Source organism: Excalfactoria chinensis, chromosome 8, assembly GCF_039878825.1.
Source record: "Excalfactoria chinensis isolate bCotChi1 chromosome 8, bCotChi1.hap2, whole genome shotgun sequence".
Lineage (NCBI taxonomy): Eukaryota > Metazoa > Chordata > Aves > Galliformes > Phasianidae > Excalfactoria > Excalfactoria chinensis.
The window spans coordinates 15,368,719-15,388,371 of NC_092832.1; the positions used below are offsets into that span (position 1 = coordinate 15,368,719).

Here is a 19,653-nt window from a genome sequence, read left to right on the forward strand (position 1 = left end):
CAGCACAGCCCTGCGGGGAGGAGCTGCAAGCTCCGGGCCCGCCTCGCTCGCCGACACCGCCCGCGGAAGCGGAGGTCGCAACGGGATCTGACATGGGGCATTTGGGGTGTGCGGCGTTGCTGGTGCTGCTGGGCCTCCTGCAGCTGCTGGGTCGCACCGCTGCGTGCCCCTGCCAGGACCCGCGGCTCTGCCAGCCCATCGCGGCCACCGCCGACTTCGAGGTGCGCGTCCCGGCGGCTGCTGAGCTGTTCCTGCGGGGGGGAGCGGTCGTAGCGCGACGTGACCCTGTTTATCCGGGGGTGGCCGTGGGCAGCCTTGGGCACCACAGCCCTTGGCTCCCTGCTCTGGTCCAGAAGAAAGTCGTGCTTTGTAACGGAGAAGGGTTTAGAACTGACGAGATGGCTTCTCACCACCTCTAGGTCTTTGTGTTCGATGTGGGGAAGGAAGCCTGGAAATCCTATGACTGGTCAAAAATTACAACCGTGGCAGCTTTTGGGAAATATGATCCAGATCTCGTGTGCTTTGCTCATTCCAAAGGCGCCAGGGTAGTATTGAAAGGTGGGCTGCTGCATCACAATGTGGGTATTTGTCAGTTATTAGGAGCATAATGTACGTAGCGCTGTAATACTGTGTCATTTCATGTTTGCTGTTTTGCAAGGTATTAAAAATCAGTGAGGAGTTTAATTACTAAGAGGTTAATGCACACAGGGTTATCATACCATGATATTTTGCATATGCTGGCACGCGTGGTATTAAAATTAACCACATCTTGTGCCACAGTAGTAACAAAACCATCCCAGTGACATCTAAATGAAAGATCTCTAACCGAGCATCACAGCAGTAGGAGAGCAGGGAAGGGGAGAGAGAAGGAAAAGCCTGTAGAAGACAAGTATAGGGGTCTGTGTTCCTCACGTCATGCACAATAACCATAAGACAGGGTAAAGACAGTGGTTGCAAGCTATTTTTAGCGTTTTTCGCTTCACTCAATCCTTGTACTCTACAAGTGTGAGTGTGAAAGCATGAATACTCAGAAGTCCACATACAAAAGATCATTAGGAAGGCAAAGTCCGTCATGTGAGTCTGCACATGTGCTGTAATCAAGTTGTGGATCTGTCAAGGCAAAAACAGGATCAGAGACCACAGTGTGGAAAACAGCAGAGGTTGAGCATGTGCATCAAAGCAGAAAAAGGCAGTTTCTTTGGCTCTCTGGAAATACAGGAAGTCAATTGACTTCAAGAAAGGAAGTGTACAGTGGCAGAGAGTAGTAGGCAGAAGGAAGGAGACGATTAAAATTGTAGAAAAAAATAAATCCAAAAGGATCTTAGTGTTAAATACTGCTGTTTTAAAGACATTTGGTAATCTCTCCTGGTGTGGGTTCTCAAAGTTATACTTAAAATGAATTAAGCCCTTTCTATTATCCAGGTATGGCACAAAGATAAAGTAGATGCCAGTATACATGTGGGGACTTTCATTTTCTGTCTGTGTCAGGTAGCTTAGTAAAGACAAATCTTTTCTCCTTACTGTGACACAATATGTGTTGACTCTTGGAGCCCTCCTGCCTAGGTGATGTACCTCTTCAGGAAATTGTTGACCCAGCTAAAAGAGCAGCGTGGATATCCCAGCAGGTGGACCTTGCCAAAAAACAGTATATGGATGGAATTAATATAGATATAGAGCAAGAAGTTAATGAAACCTCTCCTGAGTATTATGCATTAACGGAGCTTGTTAAAGAAACTGCAGATGCTTTTCACAAAGAAATTCCAGGATCACAGGTAATGAAAATGTACCTTATACAAACATTAAGCTTTACTTAATGGAATACAAGGAGTTTTAAGAATGCTGCTTAGCATGTGAATATGGAAAAAAAACCCATGCAATGCTAATGTGATATTCTCATCAGTGGTTAATTATGGATGTTGGATACAATATCCTCTCATAAGAATCACCTCTTTGACCTGTCTGAATTTAAATGGAAGAAGGGTTTCTCTGAGATTCGTAGGTACAATGTTATTGTCATGCTGTGTGAGAAGCCAGTTAGCATGGCCTAGTGAATCCTTGAAAGTATGGCCTTCTAGTGAAAAAGCAGTAAACTTTATTTATGATTTTGATGCTATATTTTAATTTCTTTGGTGTTTGAAAATTAAGTGGTAAATAGTGAAAAAATTGAGAAAAACAGCATCTCTAGTCTTGAATTCACAAATAATGGCGGTCACTGTTTATTATCTACTGTTTGTTTTGTCAGCTGAGTAGCTTCTCCTTCACTTTATTGGTATCACTGTGTGCTAAACGTTGTGCATCATTTAGGAAATACTGTCTTTAGAACTTACAGCTATTTGTAAGCAGAAAACAAGAGTGTCAACGTGTCATGCATGATACTAACATGTCTTCTTCCTTGAGGTAACATTTGATGTGGCCTGGTCCCCTGCATGCATCGATAGGAGGTGCTACAACTACACTGGGATTGCAGCTGCCTGTGATTTCTTATTTGTGATGTCTTATGATGAGCAGAGCCAGATCTGGAGTGACTGCATAGCAGTAGCCAATGCTCCTTACTTTCAGACTTTAGCTGGTGAGGACAAGACCGGTCCATAAATTTAACCATCTGTTTGTTCACATGAATAGTTAGAAAAGATTTCCTTTTCTTAGAAATATCTTCTGATTGTACTGAGTTTTTTTTTGTAGCCTCAAATACATGTGTTGACCTGCTGGGCAAATAGCATCTCAGATCCCTCTAACACTGAGGGCAGACCATTAGCAGTTGCATTCTCACTTGTAAAATCATTATCTTGCACTTGTGGCTATGGAAGAATGCTTCTAGCATGACAAAAGGCAGTTAAAGCAATGGTATCTGCCTGGGCTTGCAAAGAACCTGCAGCATTTGTCTCATCCTTGTGATCAGTGCGGGTTCCTTTGAAGATAAAGTTTAAGAAACGATTCCTTTGGCAACAGTGTGGATTTATTTTCTTCTGGTGCAACTGTTGACATAAATACGCAGTGAGCTGGATTTCGGAACAGATAGATTTGTTTAAATATAAGGATAAAAGAGAAAGCAATGATTTTAAATTGGAATCAGTTCTCTGATTTGGCTCCCCACACAGACCCATAAGAAACTGTCAGCACAGGTGAGCTGAGAGACAAATAGGGATAATCCATCTGATCAATCCAGAGCTACCTGGTTTGGGGTTGGTTGGTTAGTTTGTTTTTTGTTTTTGTTTTGCTAAGAAGTACCCAGTGAGGATAGTTTGAATTGCTGTAAATATGTTAATGCTTATCAGCACTACTGAGAAAGCTGCTACTGGCAACAGGAAGAGAGTCTGAACAGAGCCAATTTGAGACTGTGCTGGTAGGAGTTTACACCTTAGTTTCTGTCCAGGGATCATGCAAGTCCTGTGCTGACTATGGCTATAAGTCAACTGGGAAAATGCACTCATGCATTTTAATTTTTACTTCCTTCAAAATTAGGGTATGAAGATTACATTGGTATGGGCATTGATCCTAAGAAGCTTGTGATGGGTGTCCCTTGGTATGGCTATGATTATGTGTGCCTAAACTTAACTGAGGTAAGATTCACTGTATGATTGAAAATGAATAATCCTTTTTTTTTTTTTTTTTTTTTTTTTTTTCCCTTTATGTTTTTTTTTCTTTTCCTTTTTTCTTTTCTTTTTTTTTTTTTTTTTTTTTTTTTTTTTTTTTTTTCTTCTTTTCCCCCCCATTCTTCTATGGAAGAAAGCAGGGAGATATTAGTAATCCTGTTTTTGGATTAGGAAATACTGTGGTCTGATGACTAATAGCATAAATCTGGGACTTGAGACTTTTCCTTGCCCTGTTTGCTTATCAGTTATCTTCCTCATTAGTAACCTGAACCCTGTAATACCCAAGCAACGTGTTTGACTGACTAAAGACCTCTAGACGCTATCTGTTTGAGTAGAGATGATGTCCAAAGGCTCTGCAGTGCTTCTATCTGCCTTCTCAGCACAGTGATTAAGCTCACTGCTAAAACATTAGGTGCAACAAACAACAGTAAACCTGTGGCTGTTTCAGTACAGCAGGTTATGGATAAATCACAGCATCTCAATCTGCATTGTACTTAAGAAAAAATATCTAAGAGTAAATTAGAAGTGGAAGGGAAATAGATAAGACAGTTGTGTAAATTGAATGAGAACCAACCAATCCTGTGATACTGGGTTTTAAACAAAATGTAACTGTATTAATTTACTTCTGTCTAGAAACAGCATGGCTAGCACAGAACTTGAAGATCTAGGAGTTTTGTACTGCCAATGCCTTTTGTGACTTTGTTCTTGTCTGTCCTGCTATTTTGGAGTTCAGTAGCTGTAATGTGAAACTCCAGACTTCTGCTTTTTTTTCCCTTTTCTTTCAGGATCATGTTTGTTCCCTTCCCAAAGTGCCATTCCGTGGTGCCCCTTGCAGTGATGCTGCAGGGCATCAGGTGCAGTATGGAGCAATAATGAAGCAGGTGAACAGTTCTATTTCAGGGGCATTATGGGATGAGGTACAAAAGTCTCCGTTTTATGAATACAAGGTATGTGTCAAAACACCACACATTATGAACTACTTGTTTGTGAACTGTGATTCTTTGACTATAAAATTTTCAGGGTTAGATGTTTTCATCTGTGTTTTCTAGTCTCTCTTTTTTTTCCCAGTGCAGTAAAGGATGACTGTATTTCCAGCTCCTCTATTTCTAGTCTGAAAAGGGGATGTGGTGACTGAGATTACAGGAGTAATGAAGGTTTTCACTGCTCCACAGCATTCTTGAGATGAAATTTATCATGTCGAAAAGGGTATTTTGTTCAAAGAAATCCTTTAGTTTGATTCTTCATTGTTACAGATTTCTGGTGTTGAGGACTGATTTAAACCAAAAAAGATTCTAGGATGCTCTTAAGCTTTTCTAAACTAGTAGCTTGGATGCTCATTTCTGCATTTGATTTCTACATAGAAATACTAAAATGGTCCACCAGTGATTGTACTTAACATGAACACCACTGTTTGTTTCTTTGGGCAGAATTTTCAGTGTAAGGTATATATGATCAGAAGGTGGTGTAAGCAGTGACCAGGTAAAGGCCACATAACTTTCCTAAGACTTTTACAACTACCTCTTCCAGCATTTATTGCTGGAAAAAAGGAACATAGTTTCTAACTAAATTTACATGCTAGTTTAGATAGCATGTCTGAGATCCTAGCTAACAAAAAACGTTAAGAGATTAGTTTGGTCTTTTAACTTCAGTTAAAATACATAACTTTTTTATATCTTAAATTCTCTACATAAAATTATATCCAAGTATTTTACTTATTTTTTTTTTATAAATTGTCCTGTGTCAGAAACAACCATAAATCAGGAAAGCGTTGCAATATAAATATACATAGCTTGTATTTTTGAGCTTATAATTGTACTTTTCACTGTATTGATGAATAGAAAGTATAACAAAACTCAATGAACTTTACCATATCCTATTTACATAGGTAAGTATATACTGATATTATCTATTTGCATGTTCCTTAGGATTCTCTTGGTCACTTCCATCAAGTCTGGTATGATGACCCTCGCAGCATCTCTCTAAAAGCAGCATATGTGAAGAATCGAGGCCTAAGGGGCATTGGCATGTGGAATGGAAACAGTCTTGACTATTCCAGGGAAGCTGCAGCAGAAAAACAAACTGAGGCAATGTGGCAAGCCCTGATACCCTAAGTATATGAAATAGTGGATTACTTGATTTAGCATTATGAAAATTGGTCATTTCTGATTATAGCATATAGCAAGACTGATCTGGACTTTTTATAAGTATACCATGATTACAATCAAAACTTTCAGAACTATTCAAATTCATCTTGCTATTTTGTATGTAAACCTGTAATTCCATTCTTTCTGAAGTTTCAGTGTTGCTTTACCTGTGCACTTTAAATGACTTTTTCATTTTTCACAACAATAAGAAGTTAAAACTCGAACCTAGAGTGTATCTGGTAACAACACCAAGTGAACTTACAGGGCCCATATAATAATGGTCCTCTGCTAAGGCTGACTGATGCAGCAGATAACCTGTCTGTGCTCACATAGTTGCAGACTCAGCGTTCTGACTTCCCAGCCCAACGTGTATTTCAGCAAAGTCATTCCTGAGTATGGTTCAACACAGATTACTGATAAGCAGATTACTGCTTAGCTGCAGCTTGGTGAAACTTGTGCTTAGAGAGAAAATCTTTTATACATCAAAGGAATTATGTAACATGAAGTAGTTGCCCTTAGAGTTTTTATCATTCTTCTTCTTAGAAAAAAATATTCAGTAAACACACGTTTCACCATATCTGTGTATCATGTAAACTCTTTAGTTTCAAAAGCCACAAATTGTGGACTATCTTGAAGAGACAGCATTAATATTGAAAGGACTGGGGTGGTGTTTTCTACCATTTCAAACTTTTCTACTTTCTCAAAACTAGAAGTCAGCTTATTTAGTGAACTGTAAATATATTTTTCCACACACTTCAAGATCCACTCAGTTGTCTGTTCTTTGTTTTTATGTGATGTTTCCTCTGAGATAGTAGGAGATTATATTTTCAATCTTGTTAGTTAATATTTTTCATAAAATAATTTGCCTGGGGAAATTGTGTAACTTGTTTGAGTAACAGCAGTCATGGAGAGACTGACTGCTGTCCACAGGATTTTTTTGTTAAATAAAACACTGTCTTCTAAGGTGACTTGTTTCACAGCTTACAGCCCACACTGCTTCTCCGCTTCTCAGAAGTGTCTCCTAACCAAAGTGCAACCACGCTCTGCTTGAGCAACGCCAGTAATTAAACTTAAATTAGATACGTGTAGCTGGTTCTGCTATTTTAATATTAATACTTTAGCACTAAAATCTTTCTTAAATCCTTTCTTTAAAAATAACTCAAAGGAAAGCAGACTGTACAGTACCTTAAGTAGCACCAAGATCATAATTATAATTTATTGAAGACAAAGTTTCCATCTTCCACTAATTACAGAATAAGGCTAATGTTTATGCAACTTTCCTTTGAGAGAGGAAATAAAACCACCTGGATACGAAAGAACCAAAAGATTTTGCTCATATTTATTTAATAATGTAGCAGTAATACACTGATATTTTATAGACAAGTATACACATAATGACAAAAATACACTTTAGTATATAGATAAACAAAGATTCTGTTCTCTGTTCTCCTTCTACATAAGATGTATGTTAAACATGTATCAAAAAATAAAATGTGTGCCCAAAATCTGACCAGGACACTTTAGATTATAGGTTTATTTGCTTAGTAGGTAAGCAAATGAGTTGTCACAATTCACTGATTTACATTATTAAGTTTTGTTTTAGACACATGACTAGGTTAAACTGTAGGTTCACATGGCTGATAAACCTTCCAATAATGAGATGATTGAAAAAGAAGTGAGTTGCAGTATGTTAGTAGGCTAGTGTACAAATTCCACATCACTTGCACAGCTGATGTCTTTTTATAAGAGAACTTTAATAACATACAAACAAACAATATAGAAGTTCTGAGCTTCTATCTACATTACTGTTGAGTCATGCTCTTAATTTCCAGATTTCCCAGACTGGAGAATTAAAGCTGAATGAATCTTCTTCTGTGTCAGTTCTGCTCTCAGTGCTCGTAAATCTGCTACTGCCTGCTTTCTCATCTGCAGAAGAAGCAGACATTTAATGAATTGTACTTTAAAGTAGTTTTTGGAGTTGATGGTGCAAACGTGCTTATATAACTTATATAACTAAGACTGACTGACTTTTATGCAGGATGGCTGAATACAGGATACATCTTTTATCTTTAAAATCTTACATGTCTAATTAGATAGACAGTTTTGTCCTAGCACTTGGCCATGATGTCTTTCTTTAACCATGGAATTAACTGCTTTTTCTACCCCTTGTAATACAATGAAGGAAGCATTATCCACCCTATATTACTCAGTAAACAGTGCCACAGACAATCTCTTTGATGCAGATTCCAAGCATTCAAAGTTGGACTGCTATCTAATATGAAGGCCTCTAACATCATCCTTTCTAAGGGAGCCATAGGCAGCACTGATATGGAATATAGTAGTTGACAAGAACTTCCATATCATTCTGCCTTATTTTTTCCTTATACCTCACCTAGTAAGTTTCTTGAATTACTTATAAAACAGATTGCAATATAGTACCTTGAAAATGTAAGTAAGCACTTCAGTGCCAAACTTCCAAAAATTCATCTACTAAACTGATGCTCTGAAGTAATTTGGCTCAAGTGCTGAATTAATTATGATAGCTAATACCATAAAACTTGAAAATAAGATCTGTTTAGCAAATATTTAAATCTTCTAATGTTTGAGAAGATTTTAATAGATAGTAACATTTTGACTGCTTTAATTAAAGGGTTCTAAGATAAATGCAGAGTACCTTAATTTCTATTACGAGTTTCATTTTTGTATCATCCAGCTTCCTTCTCAGTTGATCGAGTTCATGCTGCACTGTTGTAATCTGGATGATTCTGTTATTCTATATGAAAAACAAAAACAAAAACTTTAATGTAGTTCAGCATTAAGGCATCTATTCCTTCACTAGTTGCTACTTCACCACACAGAAACAATCCTTTGGACTCTTTCCAATCCTGCTCTCTTCCATCCTTCAATGCCTGCGTGCTTGTCCTGCTGCTCTATAAGCAGTCAGCTCCCCAACAGAGCACAGTTCTCCTCAGCACCCACTGGCCTTCCTCCCTTCTTCCTCTCACTTCACAGCTCAGAACTCCTCAGTAACAGCAGACAGTGTGGTTTATTTTAAACTTTTGCAGTTTAAGTTGTGCACATCCTAGGAGCCTAAGAAGTCTGACTGACTCCCCAAAAAGGACACTAGCATACTTAGACATAACTTGTAATAAAAATGTAGTATAAAAACTATTCGTATTTTTATGTTTTAGATATTTATGTTAATACGCATTTATATACACTGTGCAACCATAGATCATCTCCCACTTTTCAGACAAGCATAAAACACTCCATGTACTTCCTACAGTTAATATATTTTCCTCGTCTAGCTTCAGATTTGCAAATATACCCGCTTCTATTATGCATTTATGAAATTAGCAGCTGTGATTATTGGGAAAGGCATTTACTCTTTTTTTTTTTTTGCTTGTTTTTTTGTAATTTCTCAATGAACTTCCCCTAGTCTGACACCAGCACCGTAACACAAAACTCACAGCTGCTCAACAGTCCCAAGTGTAACTATTCCAAAAACTACAGAGATGTCTCCAATCATAATTACAATTCATTACCTCTTCATGTGAAATTTTGGATTATAAGACCAATGTAGAACTGAACAATTCAAAAATCACACAGAACAAAAGGAAACTTTGTAATGAGACAGTACGGTACAAACACAAAGCAGAAGGATTTAAAAGCTTAGACTCAAGACTTCACCCTTTCCAAGAAGAATGGGATGAAGTAACTTTATAGCGGCCACACCGCAGGTTACTGAGGAATATTGGACTGTTACAGCTAGTTTAGAAGTCACTGGTTGATGATGAATTTGCTGCTTTCATTTATATTTTATATAAGAAAGAGGCTATGTAAAAGGATTAAATCACTTAAGCTCATACCTTCAGGTTTGTTGTATTGTTTGGTTGTTTTCGGCTATCTCTGGCTTCTAATTGCAAGAGTAATTTCTGGTGGCAAAGCTCTAAATCCTGTTGCAGTTTGCTTAAAACATCCTCCAGTGAAGCTGTAGCTTTCTTAGTCTCGAAGTATTTCTTCTTCCATTCTTCACGAACTACACAGGAATGCATAATACCGTTTGTTTTTGTTAATCTTATTCTAAGGTCTACTGAAGACTGTAATGACAAACTGATCTCACAATATTCAATTGGCCAATGCAGATTTTAAAAATTAGCAATGAGTTTACTTTAAAAAGAAAGCAATTTGTGAAAATCTTCGTTAAAATTACATTTGCTATAAATGCATTAGAATTTTCACACAGTCACTTGCAACATGAAGCTCTTTCTGTCTTTGAAAATATATCAGGTCAAAAACCTAAATTCTGCTCAGCCTGGCAATTCTGCATGTTTCAGCTGTGCAAGCCCTCCAGACCTGTTAAGACAGTGGTGCCCACCACAGTCCAAAGTCCACACCATCACTGTAGCAGCTCTAAAGACTTAATGCAGAATTCATAGGACTGCCACAGGAGAGCAGGAGAAGACATTTCTTCTAATGAGCCTACTCATTCTCAGAGCTCTTGCTTAGCCAGCTTCACTTTCTGTAGTTAAACTCACTGACAAAGAAGTTAACCAGCATTTCTATATTGGTTTCAGCATTTCTCTATCATTCCAAATTCCAAAATAAATTAAAAGCGTACCATGATATCTTTTCAGTTTATTTTGTTCCAGCAGTGTTTTCACTTTTTTGACCAGTTCTTCTCTGTTTTTTTCCATGTGCCTTCTGGCTATCTTCATCTGTTCCAATTGTTCTACCATCATGTTTTCTAAAGATATTATAATTATATTTACCAATCATCTGGACAGTGTAAGGAGGAAAGATCAATCAAGATTTGTATAATCCACCCACTATATATCATGCCAAAAACTCTGCTAGAATAGGCAGTAGAAATTCTTTTATTTTAATAGACCATCTCCATTTTGGAAATGGCTGGCACATTAGAAGAAAATGAGAAATCCAGCATGCATTCAGGCATTTATATACATGAAACCACTACAAACCCTGTTAAATGCCTGTGCAACATACTGGAAAAAATACTTTCAGAAACTACTTAGATGTATATACACTGAAAACTCCTGTCAGATAAGGATAAAAAAGCCTCTTGAGGATTACTTCCTGCACAAAATATTTTCTGATACAAACTGTAGCTACATCTTGCCTTAAACGACAGACAGATGGCAAATAGGTAAGATAATATCTCACACTAGTGTGCAACAACAGGTCAAACATGAACATTTTTGATATTTTTCTCCTATAATCTATCTGAGGATCAACAGCGAGTGACCATCTTTGTCTTTGCTACATTATAATGTAAAACAACAGTATTTCACCCAGTCTTCCTCTTTATCTCCCCTATTTTCCAAACACGAATTAAAGTTTGTAACAATTTGGTGAATAAATATATGCACAAATTCTTTCAAAATGAAAGTATTTCTGTCTTCATTAACCAATCTTGATTACATGTTAACTCACATACTTTCTGCCTGAACTGCTGGAACTTGAGCTGGGCTTACAGGAATTGCCAGAAGAGGTAGACTAGGAAAAGTATATTCTTTTGGACAAGTAGGATCATTTTGATTGTTCTCATTTGCCTAGTGGGTCAAAAGACAAGTACATGATTTATAGTCCAGAACAGTTACATTAAACAAACATTCTGAGAGCAGTCTGAGTGATTGTGAAGGATTAATGGATCCTGAATACAATCTTTATTATTCTGTGTTACTTGTAGGAATGATTACTAAATTCCAAACAGATGGACATCTGCCAACAGAATCAGAACAGTCAACACTGAAACTGCAGAGGAAAACACAAGGTCCAAGTCGTACACTATTGCTAAATCCTCTTGTCCATGTCCATAACTTCACAAGATGCTGACAAACCCATATAAAACCAGGAATTACTGGCTTTTAAACTATGCGCATTGGATAGCAAAAGCTGGGCTGCCTGTTTCTAAGCCAGCACTTACACATAGGTGACAAGTAATAGTAATAGTAAAGCTATTATGCTGTATGATTGCAGACTGTGTCTTTCTAAACATGTCCTTATTCTAATGGTATGACAAAACATGCATATGCTTTAAATAATTTTATATTTTTTTAATGAAATGTTTTGCTTGAGACGAAACTCATATTTATCCCATTGGAAATAATTAAATTATGGAAACTGTCACTGATAAAGTCAATACAATGTCACTATCAAGAAATTGTAATAATAATAATAAAGTTGGCTAATATTAATAAGATTGAGATGGTTACTATATAAACAGATTATAACCAAAGGTATCACTTTCCAAGATTTCATTATTTAGAAACACAGTTGATTTTTTGTTAGCAAATCTCCAAAGTAGCACCGCATGAATTAACTTTTCTCAATTACTCTAAAATCTACAACAAACATTTCATATTTCTAATGAGTTACTTGTCTTATAAAATTGCCCTTTTTCTAAGGGGAGGATTATGCTTACTGCTCCACATTGCAAAGAATATTCTAGCTTGAAAAACAAACCTGATCATCCAGGTTTTCACCAAGAACAGTTACCGACTTGCTAGTTCTGTACTGCAGCAACCTAAAGATAAAAATCAAAGAAGCACGTGATAATAAATGGAATGATATGGGGTTTATTTTCCATTTTCCTTCACTTATTTGAAGTTTGTAAAATAAGCTTCTAGTTATGAATTAATGGCATTCACAGTTTTGTCAGAATCATTATTTACTAACCTTTGGTTTCTGTGTGTGTATTCTGTGGTTTGGTCCTCCAGTGTTTTATGAATTCCAGAATGCTGTTTTCTGTCTCCTCTCAGTTTGGCATCTTTCTGGTGGTCATTATTTTCCATGTCTGTAATTAGTCTGGTGTTTAGTTCTGTGGCAGGATGATAACCAAAATATACAGAATACAATCATAAAATTCAAACACTTTTGACTATAACTCAGTTCAATATATAAGGTTATCTCAGGGGTGAAGAATGTTTTTGTGATTAACACAGGAAAAACAAAAGAAGGCTCACCTTTTTATACTGACTGTAAAATTATACCTGAATATTAAGATTTGTCTTTCAAAATTATTTCTTAAAAAAACGATTTATTTTTATCATTTTGATGCTAATTCAATAGTGGTCACTCAAATCCAATTTGAGTGCTTTGGTCACTTCTTCATTTGTAATTGCTAGAACTTTAGGACCATTAAGAACATTAGATAACTGTTCAGAGACTTAACTGCCTTCAGTATCTTAAGACACCCCATTTTATAGAAAATAGTTAAAAGATATCATTCAAATAACTTTGGGCACAGAACTGCTACCCAGCTTATGTGAGCTTTAAATCCCTCCATATTCTTGTACTATCCTCATTGCAGTCTGTTCAGAGTTCTCCTGCCTCTCAGTTTTAGGAATGCCACTGTTCACTGGTGTTAAATAACAGTAAGTGCACATTAAATAGGAGGGAGGGTGTAAAGCAATTTCCCCTCAGAAGTAATGTAGTCATGGATAAGATAACAACAAAAGGTGAAGCGAATAAATTGCTTTCTGTGGCTTCTTGATAACAATTTTTTTTTTTCCATTTAAAGTTGCTTTTGAATTACAGGATCATTACCTTCCAATCTTTACAGTAGCTGCTTACCAATTTGTTTCCATATTAAATAAGATCAGGCAAATGCACTGACTACATTGAAGTGTTTCTCTGTAACAGTACATAGTAATAACAAATCACTCATCCAACATAAAAGTAAGCTTCTTTGAAAGATAATATTATTTTAAAAATTAGAGTACTGTTCTGACAGCAATATTTCAACTTATGCTGTCCCAGCAGTTTTTTTAAAATTTAGCTTTATTCTGCCCATTTTCTAGAAAGCTCGGTTTAGCAATAAGATGACAGTGAACTGTACCTTTTGGATATGTCATTGGATTTTGATGCATTTGGTTATTTTGATCTTGGTCATCACTGTGGTTTCCATTAAGAGTAAGAGCAGTTTCTTTGGCTTCGTCATTCCACTTAGGACCATGAGGCTCTTTTGGATCCTGGCTGAGATGGCTTTGCTGGGAGTTCTTTTGTATTATACAGCTTCTTCCAGTCCCTTGATCTTCAGAATTTAAAAGACTTGATGTGAAGAGAGATCCCCTGGATTCAATTTGATCTACAAAATAATTGACATAAAAAAGAAAAATATTATTTCATGGTAAGTGTTAACTATAATAGTTATTCTTCCTCACTGCAATGGTTAAACATACCTTTCACTCTGAACTGTGTTCCTGTAATCCTGTTGTGGTCTTGCTCATGACTCACATGCAATACTGGAAGAGATTCCTTCTCAGACCATTCTGCAGGACTGCACGCTTTCTGATTTTCTAGCTGATGACTGCTCTGTATGCCTTCTAAAAATTTTTTGCTTTCGGTTTTCTGCTGGGGAAGATGAGGTAGTCTTGCTCCATGACCATACCTATCAGTTTCTGCATGAAAGCGATGTCTTTGTTGTGTTGATGATGATAATGGATCAACATCTTCAAAATATTCCACTCGAGGTAATAAATATAATTCAGGATACAGTGCCTAAAATATGCAGTATATTAACCAGACATAAAAGAAGAGATGACTGATGTACAAAGCTTTTGAAAATGACATCTTAAATGCCATAAAATACATACATAAGGGGGAGCAAACGACTTCAGCTCTAGCTCTGCTTCTTGCTTTGCTTTCACCTGGAAGACAAAAAACAGAAGATAACTGATAAAATACTTCTCTTACCAATAGTGTTGTGCATTTTTCTTCTGCAACTGCCTGATGGAGAAAAGAAACATAGAACACTGCTCTGCTTTCTGACACCGCACTGAAACTATTCCGTCTATCTTTCAAAATTTAAATCAGACACACAAAAGTATATGCATATGTTTCTGCTATGGTTCAAAGTACTCAACCTGACAATAGCAGCAGTAGAAAGTTCACCTTTACTAGAAGTTGCTTCAAGCCAAATCTGAATAGAAATGCCAAGTCTAACATAATTTCCTCTATTCACCTCATTCAACAATGCAGAATATTTAGTGTCTATAGAAAAAAAATTGATGGCTCTCCTATGTCTTGGAGTTTTTATTGTCTTGTTATTCTTTGTGCGATGTATGTTTTCAGACTTCAACAGTTGTTCTTAAAAAAAACACTAAAAATCCAAGGTAATCAATGTGAACTGGAAAGAGCATCAGAAAAAAACCATTAGAAAAAAAAAAAATTAAAATTCTGACCTTGCAATTTAGCAATTAAATAACAAAATTGAACTAGACATGGGGCCAAGTTCTGCTCTCAGTAATGGCCACACAATGAGACACAGACCATATAAAGGAAAAGGAAGAACAACTTAAAATGGTTTTGGCTGATGTTCATTCTTTCATTTAAAGACCTGCACTTGCAAGCAGACTACAACTCTCAGTACTGTTTACACTGTAAACGTTGTGAAATGGAACACTGAGAAAATAAACAATCTCAATAAATATTTGATCATGGAGAGGTAATTCAATTAGGTTACCATGACCCTAAACAATAAATAAACTAGTTATTGGGTTCATTGTTTTACCCTTTGTTACAAAGCAAATATAAAGCAATGCTAAATTATATCTTTACTTCATTGCTAAAAATCTTTGCTTGTATCTACTAATGTATTTAATTGTCTATTAGAAGTAAAATATGTTATTAAATCCCTTGTTATTCTCCAGGGAGCTGGAAAATTTCTCCATTTACCTCAGATCTAAAAGTGAGGAAGAAAATATACCATCTCAGTTGCTAACATCCAGTTAAAAGCACTTGAAATTTTTGAAGATTTATGCATATTTTCAGATTCAGGTTGTATCACAGTCCTGAAGTTCCTATTCTAAATACTTGGTATTTATTCTAGATTTCTGTGTGGGTAATTTTAGTGATACTGACTACAAATGAAATTAGGAACATCACCAACTTTCTGCCTTGTATTTAATTTCAAAATCCATTTCCAAGCAGCTGAAAAAAAGTCTTTAATATCTATATATGTATCTATACGTATATCTATCTACATATATCTATCTACAGGTTTTTTGTGTGTTACTCAAATGCATTTTCAATTGATCTGATTTTCAAGTTTATTTACTTTAGCTATAGTTTGTAAGATAGCTAAATATATAGGGAATCAGAGTGAGGAACAATTATGATTCAGAGACACAGTTTTTTGACTGCATAACCCCCCTCAGGCTGCATTAGTGGACTGGTTCAAGGACACGAAATGTACCTTTGGAGAAGCTTTCACTCAGAGACTGATCTTTAAAGGCTATTGGGTGGGTTGCAGGTTCTTCCCTTTTAAGGAATTCTGACTTACTCAACTCCCATTGGAAATTCTTCAAATGCCATACTCCTAACTATGTGCTGGCAATAATGATCTTGGGGGAATATTTTTTATTCAGCTAGAAGAGTTACATTTAATCCATTGTCTTAGCATCTCCCACTAGATTGCAACAAATTACATCTGATGATTTAAAGGATAACATGCCTGTCCAGCTGTGTGTTTGTATCTGGGGAAGTAGATACTGTGACAAAAGCTCATTCTAAAACACATCTAAAAATGAATGCTGACAGCTCCTAAAGTTATCTAGTGGGTGGCATCCCTACCCAAGGCAGCAGGGTTGGAACTGGATGATCACTAAAGTCCCTTCCAACCCAAGCCATTCTACAAGGGCTACTGCAAAAGTAATGCCTCCTGTTTTACTATATAGGCCCACAATGTCAGAGGTGGATGTTGGTGGGATGGCTGTAGAGGTTGAACCTTCTCACCAATATCCCATTAAATTTTGTTGCCATATGACAGATAGCAGCAGAGGGGCAGTCTGTCAGAATGGCATCTGACACGAAGTGCAGATGAATCAAAGGTGTGTCAATGAATACCTCCATGGGAGAACAATGGCACCCACTAACATTCATTGATGCTTGCTGAATGTTTATGGAGACCAAACAGTGAATGTAAGCACAGAGGAGTGGTGGGTGGTGCAGTTCAGCAGCGTGAAAGACAAGCCACATTCTGGACAGTTCGTACACAGCTGTCACATCATGAAATGAAAAGTGTCTCAATCAGCTCATCTACACAAGCTGGCTAATGGTGGTGACTACACTGAAAAATAGCGTTGTGTAGCTGAGAATTTGTTCTATCAAACAGTGTTATTACTCTCTTTGTATCTGTTGTAGTTTCCATGGAAATAAATAGGAAGCATTACTTTTGAAGCGACCTACATACGATTCTATGATATCTTCTAATCAGCAAGGACTAAATCCATAGTTTACATTACAAAGCAGAAGTACACTAAAGAAAAGAATATATAGATATATATATAAATGAACTTACCACTGCAAGCTTTTTCCCAATGCATTTTAAAAACTGGAATTTGTCTGCAACTGCAACTCCACCCAGGTACTCTCCAAGCTTCTCCCGTAGCATTCTTAGCGTAATGTGAGGAGACACCCTAGAATGTTGTTATTCATTAATACATCTGTAAGATCAAACAACGATGGCTAGTTAGTGAGAGGGGGAAGATAATGGTACTTAAATGTTGGCTTGCATGGAAAGAACAAACAAAAAAGGGAACTGTTTTTTGAAACAGTACCTAATTACGTATAGGTTAGAGATGTTTGGTGCAGTAGAAATCAGGACATTGTATCACGTTATAGTAGACTGGATTACAAAGGCTGCCATTACATCAGCTATCAAGATTCACACTTAAGGAATCCCATATAAAGCGAGTATATGAGAGTGCCTGAAATTTGAAGAAGATTCCTTTAGGAATCTTTTAGGAATGAATAACAAAAGCATTGGAAACTACAGTCATACATTTCCATTTGGGTGGACTGTCAGACGTCCACATTTAAGCAGTAAGGACAAGAGGATAATTCATCACCTTAAGTACCAAGCACATTCCTTTGGTTTTCTCTTCTCCACCACTAATTTATAGTGGGGTGTGTGTATATATGCATGCAAATGTATTTAAAATCAAAACCAATCACTGTAATGTGAACATTTCTATCATAGCTTCAAGATGACAGTGCTGATGCAAATATAAATTAGATAATTTAATCTACTACAGGAAATCATGCAAATATCAAAGTAATGAACTCAGTGCCAAAATCATCATATCATAGAATCATATTTTCAGCCTGGGTTGAAAAGGACCTCAAAGATCATCTAGTTTCAACCCCTGTGCTATGTGCAGGGCTGCCACCCACTAGACCAGACTGCTCAAAGCCACATCCAGCCTGGCCTTGAATGCCTCCAGGGATGGGGCATCCACAACCTCCTTGGGCAAACCTGTGCCAGTGCATCACCATTCTCTGAGTGAGAAACTTCCTCCTAATAGCTAACCTAAACCTGCCCTGTCTTAGTTTAAAACTATTCCTCCTTGTCCTATCACTATCACCGTAGTTCCCCCTCCTGTTTATACACTCCCCTCAAGTCTTCAAGTCTTTTCGAACCTTAATGATTCTATGAAATCATGGGCACCACGTATTCTCCAGAGATGAGTAGAGAACAAGTCTGTTCTAACAGGTCTAATTAAGCTTGGTGCTCAACCCTAACCCTTACAGAGCAACAGCTAGACCAGATGCCTGGAAAACAACACAGAGGACCAACCAAGTAAATATTTTATAGGTGTTATCACATTTGGGACTAAGAGTGTGCTCACCTTATAAACCCAGCTGAGATGAATTTGCTGGCAAGAGCCACAGGAACTGTATGCAGCTTGAAGTTCCACACTTCCTCTGGGACAAAAAAAACATGGAGCTCCACCAGCTAAACAAATCAAGAACAGACAGTCTTAACAGTAAATTATATTATAATTCTCTCTTACTAACTCTGTTTTGCTTAACTGGACTTGCAGTTTTGCAGGCAGGAATGGTTTCTTTAATGCTGGTACTGATCCAAACAAGGCTCTATCTGCAGTGATGACCCAATAGACTAGAACAGCAATGAGCAGAACAGTCTGTGACTGCCAGCTGAAAGTAATAAGTCACATCAGAACAAGTGGAAGTGAGAGAAAAGAGAGCCTGTGCTCCTGCTGTATGTCACTGTGACAGTGACGGATACAGCCTAACATAAAGCATATGGCATGAATACAAGAATACTTCGGCTAAAGTCATACCTTTATTCATCTCAAAAAATGTGGAAAGCCATAAAAGCTTGATCCAAACTCAATAGGAAGCATCAGCAAAAAAAAAAAAAAAAAAACAAACAAAAAAAACAAACAAACAAAAAAAAAACTCCTCCACCTCCTCCACTGGTGACTCTGGAGCACAGAGTCTTGGTAATGCTTGCAATGCTCTGAGCAATGCTCACCCATGGTGCCTTCAGACCTGTGGTCCTGGTGGGACCTCCTGGTCTGGGTTCTGGTACTTCCAGCAAACAGCAAATGGCACTGGCAAGGAATAGGACACACTTCAGAAAATCATTCCCAATTTCCACTCCAGGCACCATGCCAAAAACCTAAATTAAATGTTTATTCAATAGTTGAGTTACCAAATAAAAACTTGGAAAGGCATGTTTTTCCTCCTCAGGTCTCCTCGAGACAGCATAGTCTTGCTTATTTTAATATATACATACATTTATTCTTATTTATGAAATCTAAAGAAGCTCTATGGAAAAGACCAAAGCCACTCACCTGGGATGTATGAGGCCTCGTTTGACCAAACGACATGTTGCTTGCTGTGCCTGACCACAGTGGGTGCCAGATGGGCTTAATTTTCCTTCTGATTGAAACATTCTTTAAAATTGGGTTTCATGACAATCTGTTGCCAGAGAGGTTGCTTTATTTTCCTTTTCCACTTATGAGAAGCACGTATCTGTGCCACAGCATGTCTCCTGCTCACTGCACACCCACTGCCCGTGCCCCCAACACAGCCTGTCACCTGAGTGACGGCACACACTGGGCCTCGCCACCCTCACGCTGCCT

At 37.3% G+C, this 19,653-nt stretch overlaps 2 protein-coding genes across 2 annotated transcripts; one reads left to right on the top strand and one right to left on the bottom strand.

Moving 5' to 3' along the window:
- The first annotated feature begins 39 nt into the window (after positions 1–39).
- CTBS (chitobiase) lies at positions 40–9,610 on the top strand. Its single transcript, XM_072343027.1, has 7 exons — positions 40–221; positions 420–558; positions 1,564–1,772; positions 2,398–2,569; positions 3,463–3,560; positions 4,379–4,540; positions 5,519–9,610. Exons 1-7 carry the CDS (start codon positions 93–95, stop codon positions 5,702–5,704), a joined length of 1,095 nt encoding a protein of 364 aa, XP_072199128.1. The 5' UTR covers positions 40–92; the 3' UTR covers positions 5,705–9,610.
- Positions 7,559–19,571, bottom strand: SPATA1 (spermatogenesis associated 1). Its single transcript, XM_072343404.1, has 13 exons — positions 19,363–19,571; positions 18,391–18,497; positions 17,061–17,178; positions 14,356–14,409; positions 13,942–14,260; positions 13,599–13,847; positions 12,437–12,578; positions 12,224–12,284; positions 11,196–11,310; positions 10,359–10,484; positions 9,607–9,776; positions 8,412–8,510; positions 7,559–7,663 (listed from the first exon to the last, which is right to left on the bottom strand). The coding sequence occupies exons 1-13, from the start codon at positions 19,396–19,398 to the stop codon at positions 7,559–7,561; spliced, it is 1,701 nt and encodes a 566-aa protein (XP_072199505.1). The 5' UTR covers positions 19,399–19,571.
- Positions 19,572–19,653: the final 82 nt, after the last annotated feature.

What these genes read in the sequence shown, in the direction of transcription:
- CTBS (XM_072343027.1), top strand. Translation starts at nt 93, where the DNA reads ATGGGGCATTTGGGGTGTGCGGCGTTGCTGGTGCTGCTGGGCCTCCTG. An exon ending in TTACTTTCAGACTTTAGCTG is followed by an intron (nt 2,570 to 3,462) that starts GTGAGGACAAGA and finishes CTTCAAAATTAG; the next exon opens with GGTATGAAGATTACATTGGT. An exon ending in CTCCGTTTTATGAATACAAG is followed by an intron (nt 4,541 to 5,518) that starts GTATGTGTCAAA and finishes CATGTTCCTTAG; the next exon opens with GATTCTCTTGGTCACTTCCA.
- SPATA1 (XM_072343404.1), bottom strand. Translation starts at nt 19,398, where the DNA reads ATGTCGTTTGGTCAAACGAGGCCTCATACATCCCAG. An exon ending in TTGGGAAAAAGCTTGCAGTG is followed by an intron (nt 14,410 to 17,060) that starts GTAAGTTCATTT and finishes TTTGTCTTCCAG; the next exon opens with GTGAAAGCAAAGCAAGAAGC. An exon ending in ACAATACAACAAACCTGAAG is followed by an intron (nt 8,511 to 9,606) that starts GTATGAGCTTAA and finishes TTTTTCATATAG; the next exon opens with AATAACAGAATCATCCAGAT.